The 16685-nt window shown below is 50.6% G+C and overlaps 1 protein-coding gene across 1 annotated transcript in view; it reads right to left on the reverse strand.

Annotated features, from left to right (window-relative positions):
* The window catches only part of RGL1 (ral guanine nucleotide dissociation stimulator like 1), a 99068-nt gene extending 84125 nt beyond the window's left edge, over nucleotides 1-14943 (reverse strand). The window contains 2 exon segments of the mRNA XM_064148078.1: nucleotides 13706-13816; nucleotides 14806-14943. Coding sequence (XP_064004148.1) covers nucleotides 13706-13816; nucleotides 14806-14832 — 138 coding nt within the window. The 5' untranslated portion in view covers nucleotides 14833-14943.
* Nucleotides 14944-16685: the final 1742 nt, after the last annotated feature.

The raw sequence follows: 16685 nt of genomic DNA on the forward strand, positions 1-16685 counted from the left end.
GTAGTGCTGCTTGGGGTTGTTGTGGCCAAAGTGTAGAATCCAACACTTGGCCTTGTTCAATCTCATCCCATTGGCCTCTGCCCACCCATCCAGCCTGTCTCTGTCTTATGAGTTCATGCTGGCCCTAAGTAGAGTGAGTTCCATAAAGAGCAAAGAGATTACAGAGCCCAAAATGCCAAATTCCTCACTATAGCTTTAAAAGTTCATAAAATAACCCCCCAAACAAAACACATCCTCACACATCTCAATAAAATTCTTACTCCAGAAGGTGTGAAAACATAAAACAACTTTATACCTCACTTTACATTTCAGCCCTAAGTGGAAAGCTACATGCCAGTGTACCACCCATGAAGAATCATAACTCACTTGAAGAGCTTCTATGGCCACTCAGCATGGAAAAAAAAAAGCATTCTGTGGATGAATCAAGGTCAAAAGAAGTTCTGGGATGCTGCAGAGGCAAACCATAACAACTCCCTGGAGACAGCTACTAGTTGGCTGCTCAGCCCTTTAGGAATCATAGAATGGTCCAGGCTGGAAGGGACCTCCAAAGGTCATCTAGTCCAACTCCCCTGCAGTCAGCAGAGACATTCTCCACCAGACCAGGTTGCTCAGAGCCCTATCAAGCCTCACCCTGAAGATCTCCAGGGATGGGGCCCTAACCACCTCCCTGGGCAAGCTGTTCCAGTCTTCCAGCACCCTCACAGTAAATAACTTGTTCCTAACATCCAACCTAAATCTGCTCTTCTCTAGTTTGAAGCCATTGCCCCTTGTCCTGTCACTGCAGACCTTTGGAAATAGTTTCTCTCCATCCAGGTACTGGAAGGCTGCTGTTAGGCCTCCCCAGAGCAAGGTCCAAATGTATCTGCATTAACTATGAGGAGATGTAGAAAAGTAGGCAAATAAAACATAGCCAATTATCACCTCAGGGTTCAAAGAAGGCTGCATCAAGCTGGTCCAACTCCACTGGCTCTAAGCAGCTTTCCTGCTGTCTGAGCAAGCCACTGAGAATACAACATTTCAGATGCAAGTGGGACTCTGTTCTACTGGTGCTTTTTATTAAAAGCAGACAAACCTTACCACAACCATTTACAATCTCTGCTATTATCCTACTGCAGTAAGACATCCCTGGAAACACTCCTGGTCAGGTTGTCTGGGGCTCTGAGCAACCTGCTCTAACTGAAGATACCCCTGCTCACTGCAGAGGGTTGGACAGGATGACTGCTGAAGGTCCCTTCCAGCCTATAGTTTTGCCTCCAGTTTACAAGATGCCACACAATCAGAAACAAGAACAGGATTTGCACTGAGTGAGGGCTCATCTACCCCTTCAACAGGGTCATAGAACTAACAAATCAATGAATCAACAAGGTTGGAAGAGACCTCCAAGATGATCTAGCCCAACCTATCACCCAGCCCTGGCCAATCACAGAATCAGTCAGGGTTGGAAGGGACCACAAGGATCATTGCGTTCCAAGTCCTCTGCCACGGGCAGGGACACCCTACCCATGATCAGCCTGGACACAGCCTCATCCAGCCTGGCCTTAAACACCTCCAGCCATGGGGCCTCAACCACCTCCCTGGGCAACCCATTCCAGCCTCTCACCACTCTCATGACAAAGAATTTCCTCCTCACATCCAGCCTGAACCTACCCATTTCCAGCTTCGGTCCATGGCAGTCAACCAGACCATGGCACTAAGTGCCTCAGCCAGTCCCTTCTTGAACATTTCCAGGCACAGCCACTCCACCACCTCCCTGGGCAGCCCATTCCAATGCCAATCACTCTCTCTGCCAACAACTTCCTCCTAACATCCACCCTAGACCTCCCCCAGCACAACTTGAGACTCTGTCCCCTTGTTCTGTTGCTGCTTGCCTGGCAGAAGAGCCCAACCCCACCTGGCTACAGCCTCCCTGCAGGCAGCTGCAGGCAGCAGTGAGGTCTGCCCTGAGCCTCCTCTGCTGCAGGCTGCACACCCCCAGCTCCCTCAGCCTCTCCTCACAGGGCTCTGCTCCAGGCCCCTCCCCAGCTTCATTGCCCTTCTCTGGACACCTTCCAGCACCTCAACATCTCTCTTGAATGGAGGAGCCCAGAATTGGACACAGCACTCAAGGGGTGGCCTGAGCAGTGCTGAGTACAGGGGCACAAGAACCTCCCTTGTCCTGCTGCCCACACTGCTCCTGAGCCAGCCCAGGATGCCATTGGCTCTGCTGCCCACCTGGGCACTGCTGCCTCAGCTTCAGCTACTCTCTACCAGTAAGGTAACCCCATTTTCTTCAAGGGATTAGACCATCATCTGTCCACTCTGAGCATTCCACTGCCATTGGAATGGGCTGCCCAGGGAGGTGGTGGAGTTGCCGTCCCTGGAGGTGTTGAAGCCAAGCCTGGCTGAGGCACTTAGTGCCATGGTCTGGTTGATTGGCCAGGGCTGGGTGCTAGGTTGGAGTGGATGATCTTTGAGGTCTCTTCCAACCTGGTTGATTCTATGATTCTCTGTGCTAAATCCTCCACACAGCTGCAGCCCCTCACAGAGCTGGCTATAGGATGCTGTATGTTTAGAAAAGAGATTCCTGCAGCAGCAGTAAAAGATGCAAGTCCAAAGCCTGCATTTACACACTGTCACTAAACAGATTTTTAATTAGCTTTGCCAAGGCTAAATTTAAATCCAGGCATGACTAACAGGCTTGCAATGCTTCAGCCTGGGTCTTAAATGAAAACATCAAACCCCAAACTGTAAAACTAATGCTTTCTCCAGGGCAATTCTCTCCACAGCAACTCAGTGTGCTGCTTCTCCCAGGCTTTCCTATGACACATAGCCACATTTCTCAGCAGCACTTCTTCAACCCAACAAGTGACCTACATCTTCTAGCATCCAGAAACAAAATGCTGGGCTTTGTTTTTGGTCCTTCCTTTCAATTCTTTGAAAAAGCAAGCAAGATAACATTCAGCTGCAAGACAATGAGATGCCATAATTCTTAGAGCATCACAGAATCAGTCAGGGTTGGAAAGGACCACAAGGATACCCTGCCATGGGTAGGGATATCCTACCCTAGAGCAGGCTGGCCAGAGACAGCCTGAGAGTAATTCAGGGAGAACCTCAAGCCTCCAAGAAGAGTAGTTTAAACAAGAGAGCCATCCTGGCTGTCAGAGGAATTCCCAGTGGAGATTAATTATAGCACAGGATGTCATTATATTCCTGCATGTCAGAGATAAACTGAAAGTGTGCCAAAGGTAAGCTTTTGCCCATAAAAAAAAGCCCCAAACCCACCTCACAGGATAGCTGTGAGGTTTCCAAACATCCACTCACACACAAGCAGCACAAAACCACAACAGTGCAGTCCCCAGCAACTTTCTTAGCTCTTGTTATTCCACTGAATCTAGGAGTCATTAGGGAGAGATGCCTCTGCCAAGCCCCATAGGAAGGGAGGCTGCCTGTGTCTCCCTCTCTAGTTCCATATGGCCTCACAGGAGCATCCTCCAGCTTCGACTCAGTGTTAATAACTGCAAGATTAAAGTCCAGGCAGTGACAGGAATGGGATGCTTCAGACTCAACTGAGAGTGTGACACTGCTACAAAGCCAGTTACCCTTCTAATTACACATTTTGTCCTTGGAACTGGGAAAGCAGAGGACAGTAACCTTTCAGGCTTCCATTTTAAAACACATAATAAGCTCAGTTTCCATTTCAGAGCGTCTGTTCCACATACAGCCTCTATTACCCAGCTGATGACTGCATCAAAGAGCACTCAGTGGCACATCCTTGGAGCAAAGACCTCTGACTGAACCAGGAAGGAAGGAGAAAAATAGTCCATAGTCATTAATAAGAGCTATGATGTTCTGGTACTAATTGTGTCCAGTTCTGGGCCCCTCAATTTAAGAAAGATGTAGAGGTGCTGGAAGGTGTCCAGAGAAGGGCTGGTGAGGGGCCTGGAGCAGAGCCCTGTGAGGAGAGGCTGAGGGAGCTGGGGGTGTGCAGCCTGCAGAAGAGGAGGCTCAGGACAGAGCTCATTGCTCTCATTGCTGGCTACAACTCCCTGAAGGGAGGCTGTAGCCAGGTGGGGTTGGGCTCTGCTGCCAGGCACACAGCAACAGAACAAGAGGACACAGCCTCAAGCTGTGCCAAGGCAGCTTTAGGCTGGATGTTAGGAAGAAGTTCTTCACACAGTGATTGGCATTGGAATGGGCTGCCTGGAGAGGTGGTGGAGTCACTGTCTCTGGAGGTGTTTAAGAGGCTGGCTGAGGCCCTTAGTGTCATGGATTAGTTGATTAGAAGGATTAAGTGATAGGTTGGACTCAATGATCCTAAAGGTCTTCTCCAACCTGGTTAATTCTGTGACATTCCCCCAACTGAAGGGAAGGACAGGAGGAAAGAGCCTACTCAAAACCAAAGGGCAAGCTGAATGAGATGCCAAAATAACTATGCACCTGCCTATGGGCAAAATAACCCAGTTGCCTCTGAAATCTCCTCAATATCCACTCTTTTTTGGGTCTCCAGCAGTGGACAGGCATCTTCTGCCATGCACAAATAACTGGGAACACCCCCCATCTTTCTTCCTGCTCCAAGAGAGTTCCTCAGAGCAGACAGCATTTGGAGTGGACAACAGCACAATAAGGTTTCTCTAAGAAGCCTGTCAGCTCCTTGGGAACTGCTTTTCTGCTTCTGCCAAACATATGGCCAGAACTACACCCTGGCCTTGGTCTGGGTGGTCAGGATGGGCTGCAGGAACCTGAGCCAAAGAGCCTGATTTAGCCAAAAAGGACCAACACATGCTATAAATCGAGAGACAAAAACAGCAAGCTGCAGGAAGGACAAACAGCAGCCAAGTCCTTGTCTGCTGATGCCACAGGAAACTACTTTTGACCAGAACATCTGCAACCTAAAAGTAAGATCAAAAAGACTTCACAGAGCTGGCTCAGAAGGGCATATAAGAGGGTAAAGAGCAAGCCCAGACAAAATTTGAGGTTGATGTTTCCAGAAGTAATTTAAATATCAAGCCAGACACATAAGTCAGTGCTGGAGGGGAACAAAAAACCCAAACTAAACCTTTAGAATCACAGAATCAACCAGGTTGGAAGAGACCTCCAAGATCATCCACTCCAACCTATCCCCTAGCCCTGGCCAATCAACCAGACCATGGCACTAAGTGCCTCAGCCAGGCTTTGCTTCAACACCTCCAGGCACAGAGACTCCACCACCTCCCTGGGCAGCCCATTCCAATGCCAATCACTCTCTCTGCCAGGAACTTCCTCCTCACATCCAGCCTAGACCTCCCCTGGCACAACTTGAGACTCTGTCCCCTTCTTCTATTGCTGCTTGCCTGGCAGAAGAGCCCAACCCCACCTGGCTACAGCCTCCCTGCAGGCAGTTGTGAACAGCAATGAGCTCTGCCCTGAGCCTCCTCTTCTGCAGGCTGCACACCCCCAGCTCCCTCAGCCTCTCCTCACAGGGTTCTGCTCCAGGCCCCTCACCAGCTTCCTTGCCCTTCTCTGGACACCTTCCAGCACCTCAACATCTCTCTTGAATGGAGGGGCCCAGAATTGAACTTTGATTTCAACAGTCCACCAGAAATGTCCTAGGTCCTAACTGGGATGCAGACTACTTAGCTGTTTTTGCAGTGTTTTCCTGACTGAAGTCTCCTGCCAGTGTTATGTGACTGTAAATGTGTTTAGAAGCCAAACTTGTGGTCCCAATGCAATGTGAAGAGCAAGACTCTCATTCAAAACTCATTTTTAACCCACCACAAAATTCTTCCACAATGTAGTTATCAAATAACCAATCAATAAAGCAGAAAAAAAAACATTTAACAACAGCTTGGGTCCTTTTCAGCTCTTCCCCTTTCAAAACTTTGGGGGTGTTTAAAAACACTCTTCTACAGCAGTGAATTTGTAGTGTTGGAAGAGCACACTTTAAAGTTAGAGCATCAAAGACACTTTGAGACAGGCAATGTTTTGAATCAGTCCCTGCATGAACAAACCCCAGAGCCAGAAGTTCAGCTGTGGCCAAAAGAAGAAAGCAGAAAGAAAAAAGCATGGATCTAAAATTCATCCTGGACATGGGATAGGTGGGATCAACTAAAGCAGGGAGCATAGTTGTGCCAGGGGAGGTCTAGGCTGGATGTGAGGAGGAAGTTCTTCCCAGGGAGAGTGATTGGCATTGGAATGGGCTGCCCAGGGAGGTGGTGGAGTTGCTGTCCCTGGAGGTGTTGAAGCCAAGCCTGAATGAGGCACTTAGTGCCATGGTCTGGTTGACTGGATAGGGCTGGGTGCTAGGTTGGACTGGATGATCTTGGAGGTCTCTTCCAACCTGGTTGATTCTGTGGTAGCATTCCCCTGCTCTCTGGGTATCTAAGGCTCAGAGGAAGAGCAATCCATGTCATTTATCAGCAGAGCAAGCAATGTGATGCTTGAGGACTGCCTCTGAAAGCCTAGCTGGCACTTCAGATGTAGAGATGTGGTCTCTGCAGGCCTCTCCTGGTGCACAGGGGCTTTGGGAAGTCCCATTCCCAGCTGATTTTCCTGTAACCTGCCCCCTGGAGGCAGAGTGCAGGCCCTTTCTCACTCCTTCCTGGATAAAGGACTCCAAGAGGAAAAACACTGACATGCCTTAGGGAGCCCCTCCTGTCTCAAAGACTCATGCCTCACTAGCAGGGCAGGACACCAGCAGCTCACCCTTCCCTATGCCCTGGAAGGGTGAGATGAAGCACTCTGGGCAGGTTAACTGGGAGGTCAGGGTTGGAAGGGAGCACAAGGATCATCTACTTCCAAGCCCCCTGCCATGCCCAGGGATCCTCTAGACAAATCAAAGGATTTGAGCCACTCCTCAGGAAAGAAACTTCTGCACTTGCAGCATGGTAGAAATGAGGAGGACTTCTTGAACCTTTGCAAGGAGAACTTGAGGAGCTGAGACTGCAGACATGGAGTGAGATTGAATTCTGAATTTGCTTGACTGTGGAGCTGACAAAATTGGAAAGGGGATGGACAAAGCCTTTCTACTGAAGGTAGTTGGTCTGGCTGCTGTTTGTGCCACAGACCACTTGATGCACACACTGAAGATGCACCACTTGAAGGTGTACTGCTAGGGACCTGCAGAACTGGCCTTACAGTGGTAGAAACAGACAAGAACAAATGGTGTAAGACAGAATCACAGCATCAGTCAGGGTTGGAAGGGACCACAAGGAGCAGCCAGTTCCACCCCCCCTGCCATGCCCAGGGACACCCTACCCTAGAGCAGCCTGGCCACAGCCTCAGCCAGCCTGGCCTTAAACACCTCCAGCCATGGGGCCTCAACCACCTCCCTGGGCAACCCATTCCAGCCTCTCACCACTCTCATGCTCAACAACTTCCTCCTCACAGCCAGCCTGAATCTCCCCACCTCCAGCTTTGCTCCATTTCCCCCAGTCCTGTCACTCCCTGTTAGCCTAAAAAGTCCCTCCCCAGCTTCTTTGTAGCCCCCTTCAGATCCTGGAAGGCCACAAGAAGGTCACCTGGGAGCCTCCTCTGCTCCAGCCTGCACAGCCCCAACTCTTTCAGTCTGTGCTCACAGCACAGCTGCTCAAAAAAAAATAGGAGAGGTCTACAAAAATCACTTCATAGCATCTGAACAACTCCTTTGCTTTTCCTCTCTGTACTCTCCTCCTTCATTTGCCAATGCCACACCCAAGCCTTTCACCCCTCATTTTCTGTGGCACCAATTCTGCTCCTTCTTGCACCATTCTTGTTTCTTCTCTCACTCCACACTGACATTTTCCAACACTTCATAACTCTTCTGCATCCAGTTCTCCATATTCTGCTTCCCAGGGCATACTCAGAGATCCACACAAACAAGACACTCTCTTTATCCATCTCTCCCCTCCTCATTGTCTCCTCATCCCACCTGTCCTTCTCTCACTGCCTCTAGAGCAACAACTTCAAACCTCCATTTGGCAGCAGCCTGCTCTTCACATGCTGGTGCCTCCAGCAGTAAGAGAGAGCAGCAGCACTGCCTGATGTGAATTAACCAAAGCTTTTCAGCCACCCTTTTCTTTATCAGCCTGGATAAGACTTGCAGGGAACTTCTACCACAAAATAGCTGCTGTCAAGTCTGTCTTCTCCAGACTCTCCTTTCACCTTCATCTCTTACACACAACCAGCTCTGCACTGCCAGCTTCCCTCCCTCTGATTGTACATCTGCATCTCTTTTCATCACAGACTCCCACATTTTTCCTCTCAAAAACACAGCTTCCACCCCAGCCCTCTCCTCTGTTGCACACTTTCTTGCTCTAACATTTCCTCTTGGCCTAGAAACACACAATTGGAGGATGCTGTGTCCTGCTACCAAAGGAAACCACCTTAGAATCCTCTTCTCCAAATCACTCACCTCCAGCTTGTTTGGTGCTTTGCTCCCTTCACTCCTGCTGGACTGCACTTATACTGTACCACTGCTCTGATGTTTGGAACTTTTCAATACCTGCACAGGCTGCAGAGGTGGGCACAAGCCAACCTCAGGAGGCTCAACAAGACCAAGTGCAAGCTCCTGAAGCTGGGTTGAGGCAATGCCAAGCACAAATCCAGGCTGGGCAGTGAGTGGCTGGAGAGCAGCCCTGAGGAGAGGGACTTGGGGGTGCTGGTGGACAAGAAGCTCAACAGGAGCCAGCAGTGTGCACTTGCAGCCCAGAAAGCCGAGCAGAGCCTGGGCTGCAGCAGCAGAAGTGTGGTCAGCAGGGCCAGGGAGGTGATTCTCCCCCTCTACTCTGCTCTGCTGAGACCCCACCTGGAGTACTGCATCCAGTACTGGAGCTCCTGTTCCAAGAGGGATGTGGAGATGCTGGAGTGTGCCCAGAGAAGGGTGTGAAGATGCTCAGAGGGCTGCAGCAGCTCTGCTATGAGCACAGACTGAAAGAGTTGGGGCTGTGCAGGCCGCAGAAGAGGAGGCTCCCAGGTGACCTTCTTGTGGACACTGAGGATCTGAAGGGGGCCTGCAAAAAAGCTGGGGAGGGACTTTTTATGCTGTCAGGGAGTGACAGGACTCGGGGGGATGGAGCAAAGCTGGAGGTGGGGAGAGTCAGGCTGGCTGTGAGGAGGAAGTTGGTGAGCATGAGAGTAGTGAGAGCCTGGAATGGGTTGCTCAGGGAGGTGGTCTACCAATAACTGGAGGACAATCAGACTGTTGCAAGACTGATACTCCTGCCTCAAGATTCCAAGCAACAACTGAGATAACACACATATACAGCCAAGCCTCAGTTGATACACTCTCTGCAAGTTCTTTTCGCTCAGGATAGTGCTTTTGTGCAGCACAAAATCATCAAATGGTTTGGAAGTGAACTTTAAAGGCAGATTTAGTCCAATCCACCTGCAGTGAGCAGGGACATCTGCAACTACCTCAACTTGTTCAAAACCCCAGACAACCTCACTTGGAATGTTGCCAGGGATGAGGAAACATTTGAGTTTCAGCCATCATCCCTTGTCCTGTCATAGAATCAACCAGGTTGGAAGAGACCTCCAAGCTCAGCCAGTCCAACCTAGCACCCAGCCCTGGCCAATCAACCAGACCATGGCACTAAGTGCCCCAGCCAGGCTTTGTTTGAACACCTCCAGGGATGGTGACTCCACCACCTCCCTGGGCAGCCCATTCCAATGCCAATCACTCTCTCTGCCAACAACTTCCTCCTAACATCCAGCCTAGACCTCCAAGAGGCCTCCAAGCTTATCCAGTCCAACCTATCTCACAGCCCTGTCCAATCAACTAGATCATGGCACTAAGTGCCTCATCCAGTCACCTGCTAAAAAGTCTGCCCCCATCTTTCTTACTGGTCCCTTTAAGTACTGAAAGGCCACCAGTAGGTCTCCCTGGAGCCTTCCTGAGGCTGAACAACCAACTCTCTCAGCCTGGCCTCACAGCAGAGGGCTGCCAGCCTCAATCACAAGAAATTACATCTCAACATGAGAAAACAAAACCATTCTCTCAGGGCCAACCACTGAAGAACTCTGGGTGAGTTCTTAGGATAGAGATGATTAAAAAGGCTGATTAGACATCTTGAAACTAAGAGCCAGGTTCACTCCCTTACTGCTGCCTGTACAGCAAGGTGTTTAAGCAAGAGTTCAAGTTTCTCAGTAAGCCCAACACACTCAAAATAAGCAAGATCTTTTATATGCCTTCACCATAGCTTCTGGGAAATTTCAGCTCTGCATTTTTCTGACACATCCAAGAATTAACCACCTCACACTTTTCACCTGACTTCACAAAGGCAGCATCACTGAGAACTAACCACTCTGGAACCACCAGCTCAAGCTCTGGCACCACACAATATTGAACATCCACATGCAATATCAAGGTTTTACATCACTTGAGCTTTTCAAGTCACCAGGAACTTGAGCTGTGCTACTAAAGCAGGAGAAGCTCAGAGCCACAGAGAAGGTCAAACCTCTGAGTAGATCTTTACAGGTCACAAACTCCACTGAAATAGTAACTTTTTAAAAAGTAAATCCACAGATGGATATAATCAGTAACAGAGCTGCTGTATTTGTGTCAATGCAGGCTCAAAACGTGCTGATGTACAAACAACTTGTTCCCATACTCTTCAGCTGACCTTGAGTCTTCAACCTAGGCCTGACTTAGAGCAGCGCCAGCAAAGAAAGGAGGCCAAGCCTGATAAATCAAACAGCCTATTTAGTGCTGTGGATTTCAAAGCACAGGAAAAAAGTAAACCACAAACCCCCAAGAAAAAAAAAAGTCACTTGATGACACCCCTTGAGTGCTGTGTCCAGTTCTGGGCTCCCCAATTCAAGAGAGATGTTGAGGTGCTGGAAGGTGTCCAGAGAAGGGTGACAAAGCTGGTGAGGGGCCTGGAGCAGAGCCCTGTGAGGAGAGGCTGAGGGAGCTGGGGGTGTGCAGCCTGGAGAAGAGGAGGCTCAGGGCAGACCTCATTGCTGTCTCCAGCCACCTGAAGGGAGGCTGTAGCCAGGTGGGGTTGGTCTCTTCTGCCAGGCAAGCAGCAACAGAACAAGGGGACACAGTGTGAAGTTGTGCCAGGGGAGGTCTAGGCTGGATGTTAGGAGGAAGTTGTTGTCAGAGAGAGTGATTGGCATTGGAATGGGCTGCCCAAGGAGGTGGTGGAGTCTCTGTGCCTGGAGGTGTTGAAGCAAAGCCTGTCTGAGGCACTTAGTGCCATGGTCTGGTTGAATGGCCAGGGCTGGGTGCTAGGTTGGACTGGCTGAGCTTGGAGGTCTCTTCCAACCTGGCTGATTCTATGACAACTCTAAATGAGACAATAATGCTTTTGAAGGCAGAAGTGCTGGGGGCAGGGATGGCTCATCATAAATAATGTTCGGAGTTAGAGGCCATTTATTGACTTTAGGACCACAGTAAAGCCATTAACGAAACAAGATGACAAAAAGAGCTTAAAATGTTTCATGTTCTGAAGAGCTCAAGGGAAACAAATAGCCTATATGCTTAAAAATATTTTCAAGTAACATGCATGAGATCTTTTCCTGACTGCAGACATCAGCCTGAAAGCTGAAGTCACCCATTTATGCCCAGAACAGGTGCAGACCTCTGACCCACTGCCTCTTTCTCCACAAGAGAAGCTTCATTCTGACCTACAAAAAAAAAGAATCAAACACTAACCACAGAAAGCTAAAAGCCACCTCTGTGACCTTGCAGTCCTTTGCCTGCCTATTAAGATCGGCACCATCAGCTGTGGTTGATGATCTCAGGAACACAAATGCACTCTGCCTTTGAGAATGTGACCAAGACCTGGCAAACTCCTTCCACACAAAAGGAACAACAGAGCAGGGGTGCTGGTGGATGAGTGGCTCACCAGGAGCCAGCACTGTGCACTTACAGCCCAGAAAGCCAAGCAGAGCCTGCGCTGCAGCAGGAGAAGTGTGGCCAGCAGGGCCAGGGAGGGGATTCTCCCCCCTCAACTCCACTCTGCTGAGACCCCACCTGGAGTACTGCATCCAGTTCTGGAGCCCCTATTACAAGAGGGATGTGGAGATGCTGGAGTGTGTCCAGAGAAGGGCCACAAGGATGATCAGAGGGCTGCAGCACCTCTGCTGTGAGAACGGACTGAAAGAGTTGGGGCTGTGCAGGCTGGAGCAGAGGAGGCTCCCAGGTGACCTTCTTGTGGCCTTCCAGGATCTGAAGGAGGCTACAAAAAGGCTGGGGAGGGACTTTTTACGATATCAGTGACTGACAGGACTGGGGAGAATGGAGCAAAGTTGGAGATGAGTAGGTTCAGGCTGGACATGAGGAGGAAGTTGTTGAGCATGAGCGTGGTGAGAGGCTGGAATGGGTTGCCCAGGGAGGTGGTTGAGGCCCCATGGCTGGAGGTGTTTAAGGCCAGGCTGGCTGAGGCTGTGGGCAGCCTGCTCTAGGGTAGGGTGTCCCTGCCCATGGCAGGGGGCTTGGAACTCGATGATCCTTGTGGTCCCTTCCAACCCTGACTGATTCTGTGAGTCAAAATAAGGAAAAAAAAATCTACTTTTTTTCCCTGAAGTATGTTTATGGGACACAAACACCTTCAAAATGATCTCCAACTCTTACACAATTTACAGGAGCTCAAAAGCACTTTCTAACATTTTTTTCCTGGTAGGAAACAGGAGGCAGAGATGGGAAATCTGCCACTCAAAGGAAGCAGATTTGAAATTATCTGTTCTGATTAGAACTCTGTGTACTTCTTGGAAACATGGGATGGGGAGATTCTAAGCACTATCTGTACACAGGAGAGAATATGCTTGTCTCCTTTGACTGTGGTTTCAGCCCTGCTACATTACTTCTATGCCACAGAACGTCACCAGAAATTATTCTGTTCACATGAACCTCACAACAGTTTTAAAAGCCTTTAAAATACCAACCTGGATACTACAAGAAACCAAGTTCTCATACTACTGAGAGTCTTGAAGAAAGCATAAAATAGTATGACAGCTGTAGCCACCTCCTGAAGAGCTGGCTCCACCTGCCACAGCTGTGACAACTCCATCCAAACGAGCACATGTTACATCAGCTGGAGACTTCGTCTGACAAAGGTGCAGGTGCTCAGCTGCGTTCCAACCTGAGCGTGTGTGCACTGAAGTTCATTTTACTCCACACTAAAAGCCTTCCTGCCTTGAAATATAGCTTTGAAAACCAGTAGAGAGCTGTAATTCTTGCAGAAGGGCAGAGAACTAATTTCTCAGCTGGCTGAGAAAGCAAGACAAACACAAGACCCGAGTGATCTGAAGATGTTTCTGCTAACTTCTCAGAGTCCTTCACCCATCAAAATACCACAGCTATTTGTCTGGGAGCTGTGAGATAGATCCCTAGCAGCAGAAACAAGCTATAGCCCAGTCTGGAGTAACTGTTAGATGTTCCAGCTTCTCAGGCCAGAAGCTAAGATCATTATTTCTGCAGTAAGTAGCATCTGAGCCACGGCCACAACCGGGAAAACCTTTTTTTACATGTCAAGAGGAAGAGTCAATGCAAGGAAAGAGTTATTTCAGATGACCCTGACAGACGTGCCGTGGTCTGATTGACTGGCCAGGGCTGGGTGCTAGGTTGGACTGGATGAGCTTGGAGGTCTCTCCCAACCTGGTTGATTCTATGATTCTATGACAACTTCAGTGTTTTGGTTTGCTTTTTTAAATACTGAGAGCAATCAGAGCTGGAAGTTAATACTGTAATGATTAGTGTGGAACCCAGCTCCCCCCAAAGTCCACGAGCAGCCTTCCAATGTGCCGCCGCACCAACCTCACTTACCCCAAGCCATCTGGCTCCTTTGCTGGCAGCCTGCTGAATCTGCACTCTCTTCAGGGTGACATGGTAAACAGCTCCCTCTTCTACTTCTTCACCCTCATCTTGAATTGTGGTCTAGCAAGGGAAGGGCAAAGAAAACACGGTAAGAGACAAAGGAGCGCTCTCCTGCCGCTGCTGGCCACAATCTACACCAGGTGCTGCAGCGCTCGGGGCAGACGATGGACCGGCACAAAGCGAAGGCAACAATCGCAGCAGCAGCACAGGATCCCTGCAGATGGAGGGAACACTGCAGATATTCTTGGCAAGCTGTCCTTTCCTGTGGTATCAGGATACCCTGGCTTTTCCATTTAACCATTTTTCCTAGGCTAGCACATATTTTAAATAGTTGCACAAAGACTTTTTGGAGGAAATAGTTTGGTTTTGATTAGCAGTTCTCTCTTCTCCCCCATCCCCCACCCCTCCTTCCAAAGCGATGAATCTCTTCGGTGCTTCATTTAGGGAAGAATTGCACCTTTTAAAACTGCCGAAGTACTTCGGCAAAGCAGCCTTGGAACTTTGAAGGGAACGAGCATTAACTCTGAAGTTCACAAGCACTTAAAACACAGGACCCGCTGCTTTTTTGACAGGAGGGATCCAAAGCGCTTGTGGTTGGCTTCTCTAAAACCTATTCTTTCAAGCTTAAAAAACCCAAAAATCAAAACAACAACAACCAAAAAAAACCAAACAACCCCAAACCCGAAACTTTGGTCAGAGTCGAGGCTTTAAAAGTCACAGCTAATAGAAGGCGGCTGCAAGCTACAAGGCAAAGAAGCCGAACGCCTGCCCAGCTTTAAGCGAAGATGTGCGGCAGCAGTGACTGCTCACCGCCCAGATGATGAACCCTACAAAGAGCGCAAAGCCGCTGCCGCACGGACGCCAAACAGGAGCCTCGTTTCTCCGAGAGGCAACTACCTTCCCTCTCTCCATCCTGCCCTGGGAGACAAGCATCCCTGGGGCAGCCGGAGAGAGAGCGGCGAGGCTCCGGGCAGCGGCGCGCCCGGCCACCAGCACCCCGCGGCAGGGGCAGGGGACGGGGGGGACGGGGACGCGGGACGCCCGGTTACCATTTTAGCTCTCCACAGCAATTTCATTCTCGATGCCTTCGCAGGCGCCTCGGCGGGGCACGCCGCTGTCCGCCGTCGCTTCACCGCTTCGCCCTGCCCTGCCAGCGGCCGCCGCCGCCGCGGGCCGGGCCGGGCCGAGCCGTGCGGCCCCTCGGCTCCGCGGCGCGGGAGGGCGGGCGGGCGGCAGCGCCAGGCCCCGCCTCGGCCCGGCCCGGCCCCGCCGAGGGGCTTCCTGTTTACCGCCGGCAGAGAAGTTGCACCGGGGCCGGTCGCTCCGTGCCCGGAACGGCGGAGCGGAGAGCCGCGGGCCGGCGGCTCGGCGGGGCTGAGAGCTGGGAGCGGGGCGCTCACCGCACTCGCCCGGGCTGTGCGGCCGAGGGGGACAAGGTGCGAGCGTCCCGCCCGGCGCCCCGCGAGGGGAACGCCTCCGCGGCCGGCTGCAGCCGCGGCGGGGAGCGGCCAGGCGGTGCAGGTGCGGGGCTGAGGCACGGCCGCCTGCGGGCACGCTGCTAGCGCGCCTTGCTCTGTCCCAGCCTAAACACCGGGGAACTTCAAACCATGCCTAACGCTGAGAACTCGTTTCTAGAGGGGTGCAGTCCGGCACCCGGCCCTGTCCTGGTCCTGGCTCTGCGGCAGCTGAAGGCTGCCCAGCACTTGCAAAATGCAGAGAAAGAACCTTCCTCATCTTCCTCCTGCTCGTCCTCCTGCGCCTCCTGCCCTCGCCAGCCACATGCCGGCTGGGGGTGATTGCAGCCCTCTGCAAGCCTGTGCCCGCTGTGTCCCGGCGGGGAGGTGCAATCAGTAGGGGCAGGGAAGGCGCAGCTGTGTAGCACCAGATGAGGAACAGGTGATAGAGGAGCCATGAGAAGCAGAGCCGTGGGCTGTGCAGTAAGAAGTTTCGGTCCATCACATTTCCCACCTGCCTCCCTGAACGCAGACTAAACCCACAACTCTTCTTTTCCTTCTTGCAGACAGGACTCTATGAGCCACGACCACCTTCTCTCAAACAGCATGTGAACAGGATCTCAAGCTGAGTCATTTTAAAGCTGCTAACTTCAGTTGCCCCCTGAGCTATGTCCATGGCTTAGGATCTGGGGCGAGAAGCTGAGTGCAGAAGTTCCCATACAAGCCAACGACAGGCATAAGACTTGGACCAGAGAGTTCAGACCTCTTGAAGCTCAGTGCTACCAGCCAGTGCACTACATATTTACACACAAAGTGTTACTACCACTCATCTCAGGAGACAGGCTGCTTCGGAGAGGCTGTTATCACTTGCAGCTGCTAACGTGAGGAAGCATGTGAGAGCAAGCAACATTATTTTAAGCTGTGAAACAAAGACTGAGCCGTGCTGTCGCAGGTGAACTGATCTGATTGTTTGCCAGGCTGTGCATTTGGTTTGTTTGTCTAATGCTGAAGTGATCCAGAACATGCTGAGGCAGAGAAAGGCTGTAAAAGTCTGACTAAAATGTATCCTAGCCAATAAATCAAGGTCTAGATTTTCCAGAGCTCCTTGGTTTCTCCTGTTAAACCTGAACTGAGCAGTTTGAATGCTTCAGATTTTGCAAAGTGCCTTTCCACATCATAATTTTTAGGTGCAAACCAGAGAGGCTGCACTGAATTAATGCAGCTAGCACAGCAGGCATGCCAAGCAGTTTCAGAGCAAATTGCTATTGAACAGGACAAGCATATGAAAATGGGTATCTAGCTAGGAGGAACACAACACCAAAGGCAAAGAATTATTCTCTGTTGAAATAAAAGCTTTTCCATGGAGTGCTGTTCTGCTGCACCAGTGAGTGCTGTGTCCAGTTCTGGGCTCCTCAGTTCAAGAGAGATGTTGAGATACTGGAACATCTCCAGAGAACTGGTGTTTGAGGAGGTTT

This window comes from Pogoniulus pusillus, chromosome 8, assembly GCF_015220805.1.
Source record: "Pogoniulus pusillus isolate bPogPus1 chromosome 8, bPogPus1.pri, whole genome shotgun sequence".
NCBI classification, from domain to species: domain Eukaryota; kingdom Metazoa; phylum Chordata; class Aves; order Piciformes; family Lybiidae; genus Pogoniulus; species Pogoniulus pusillus.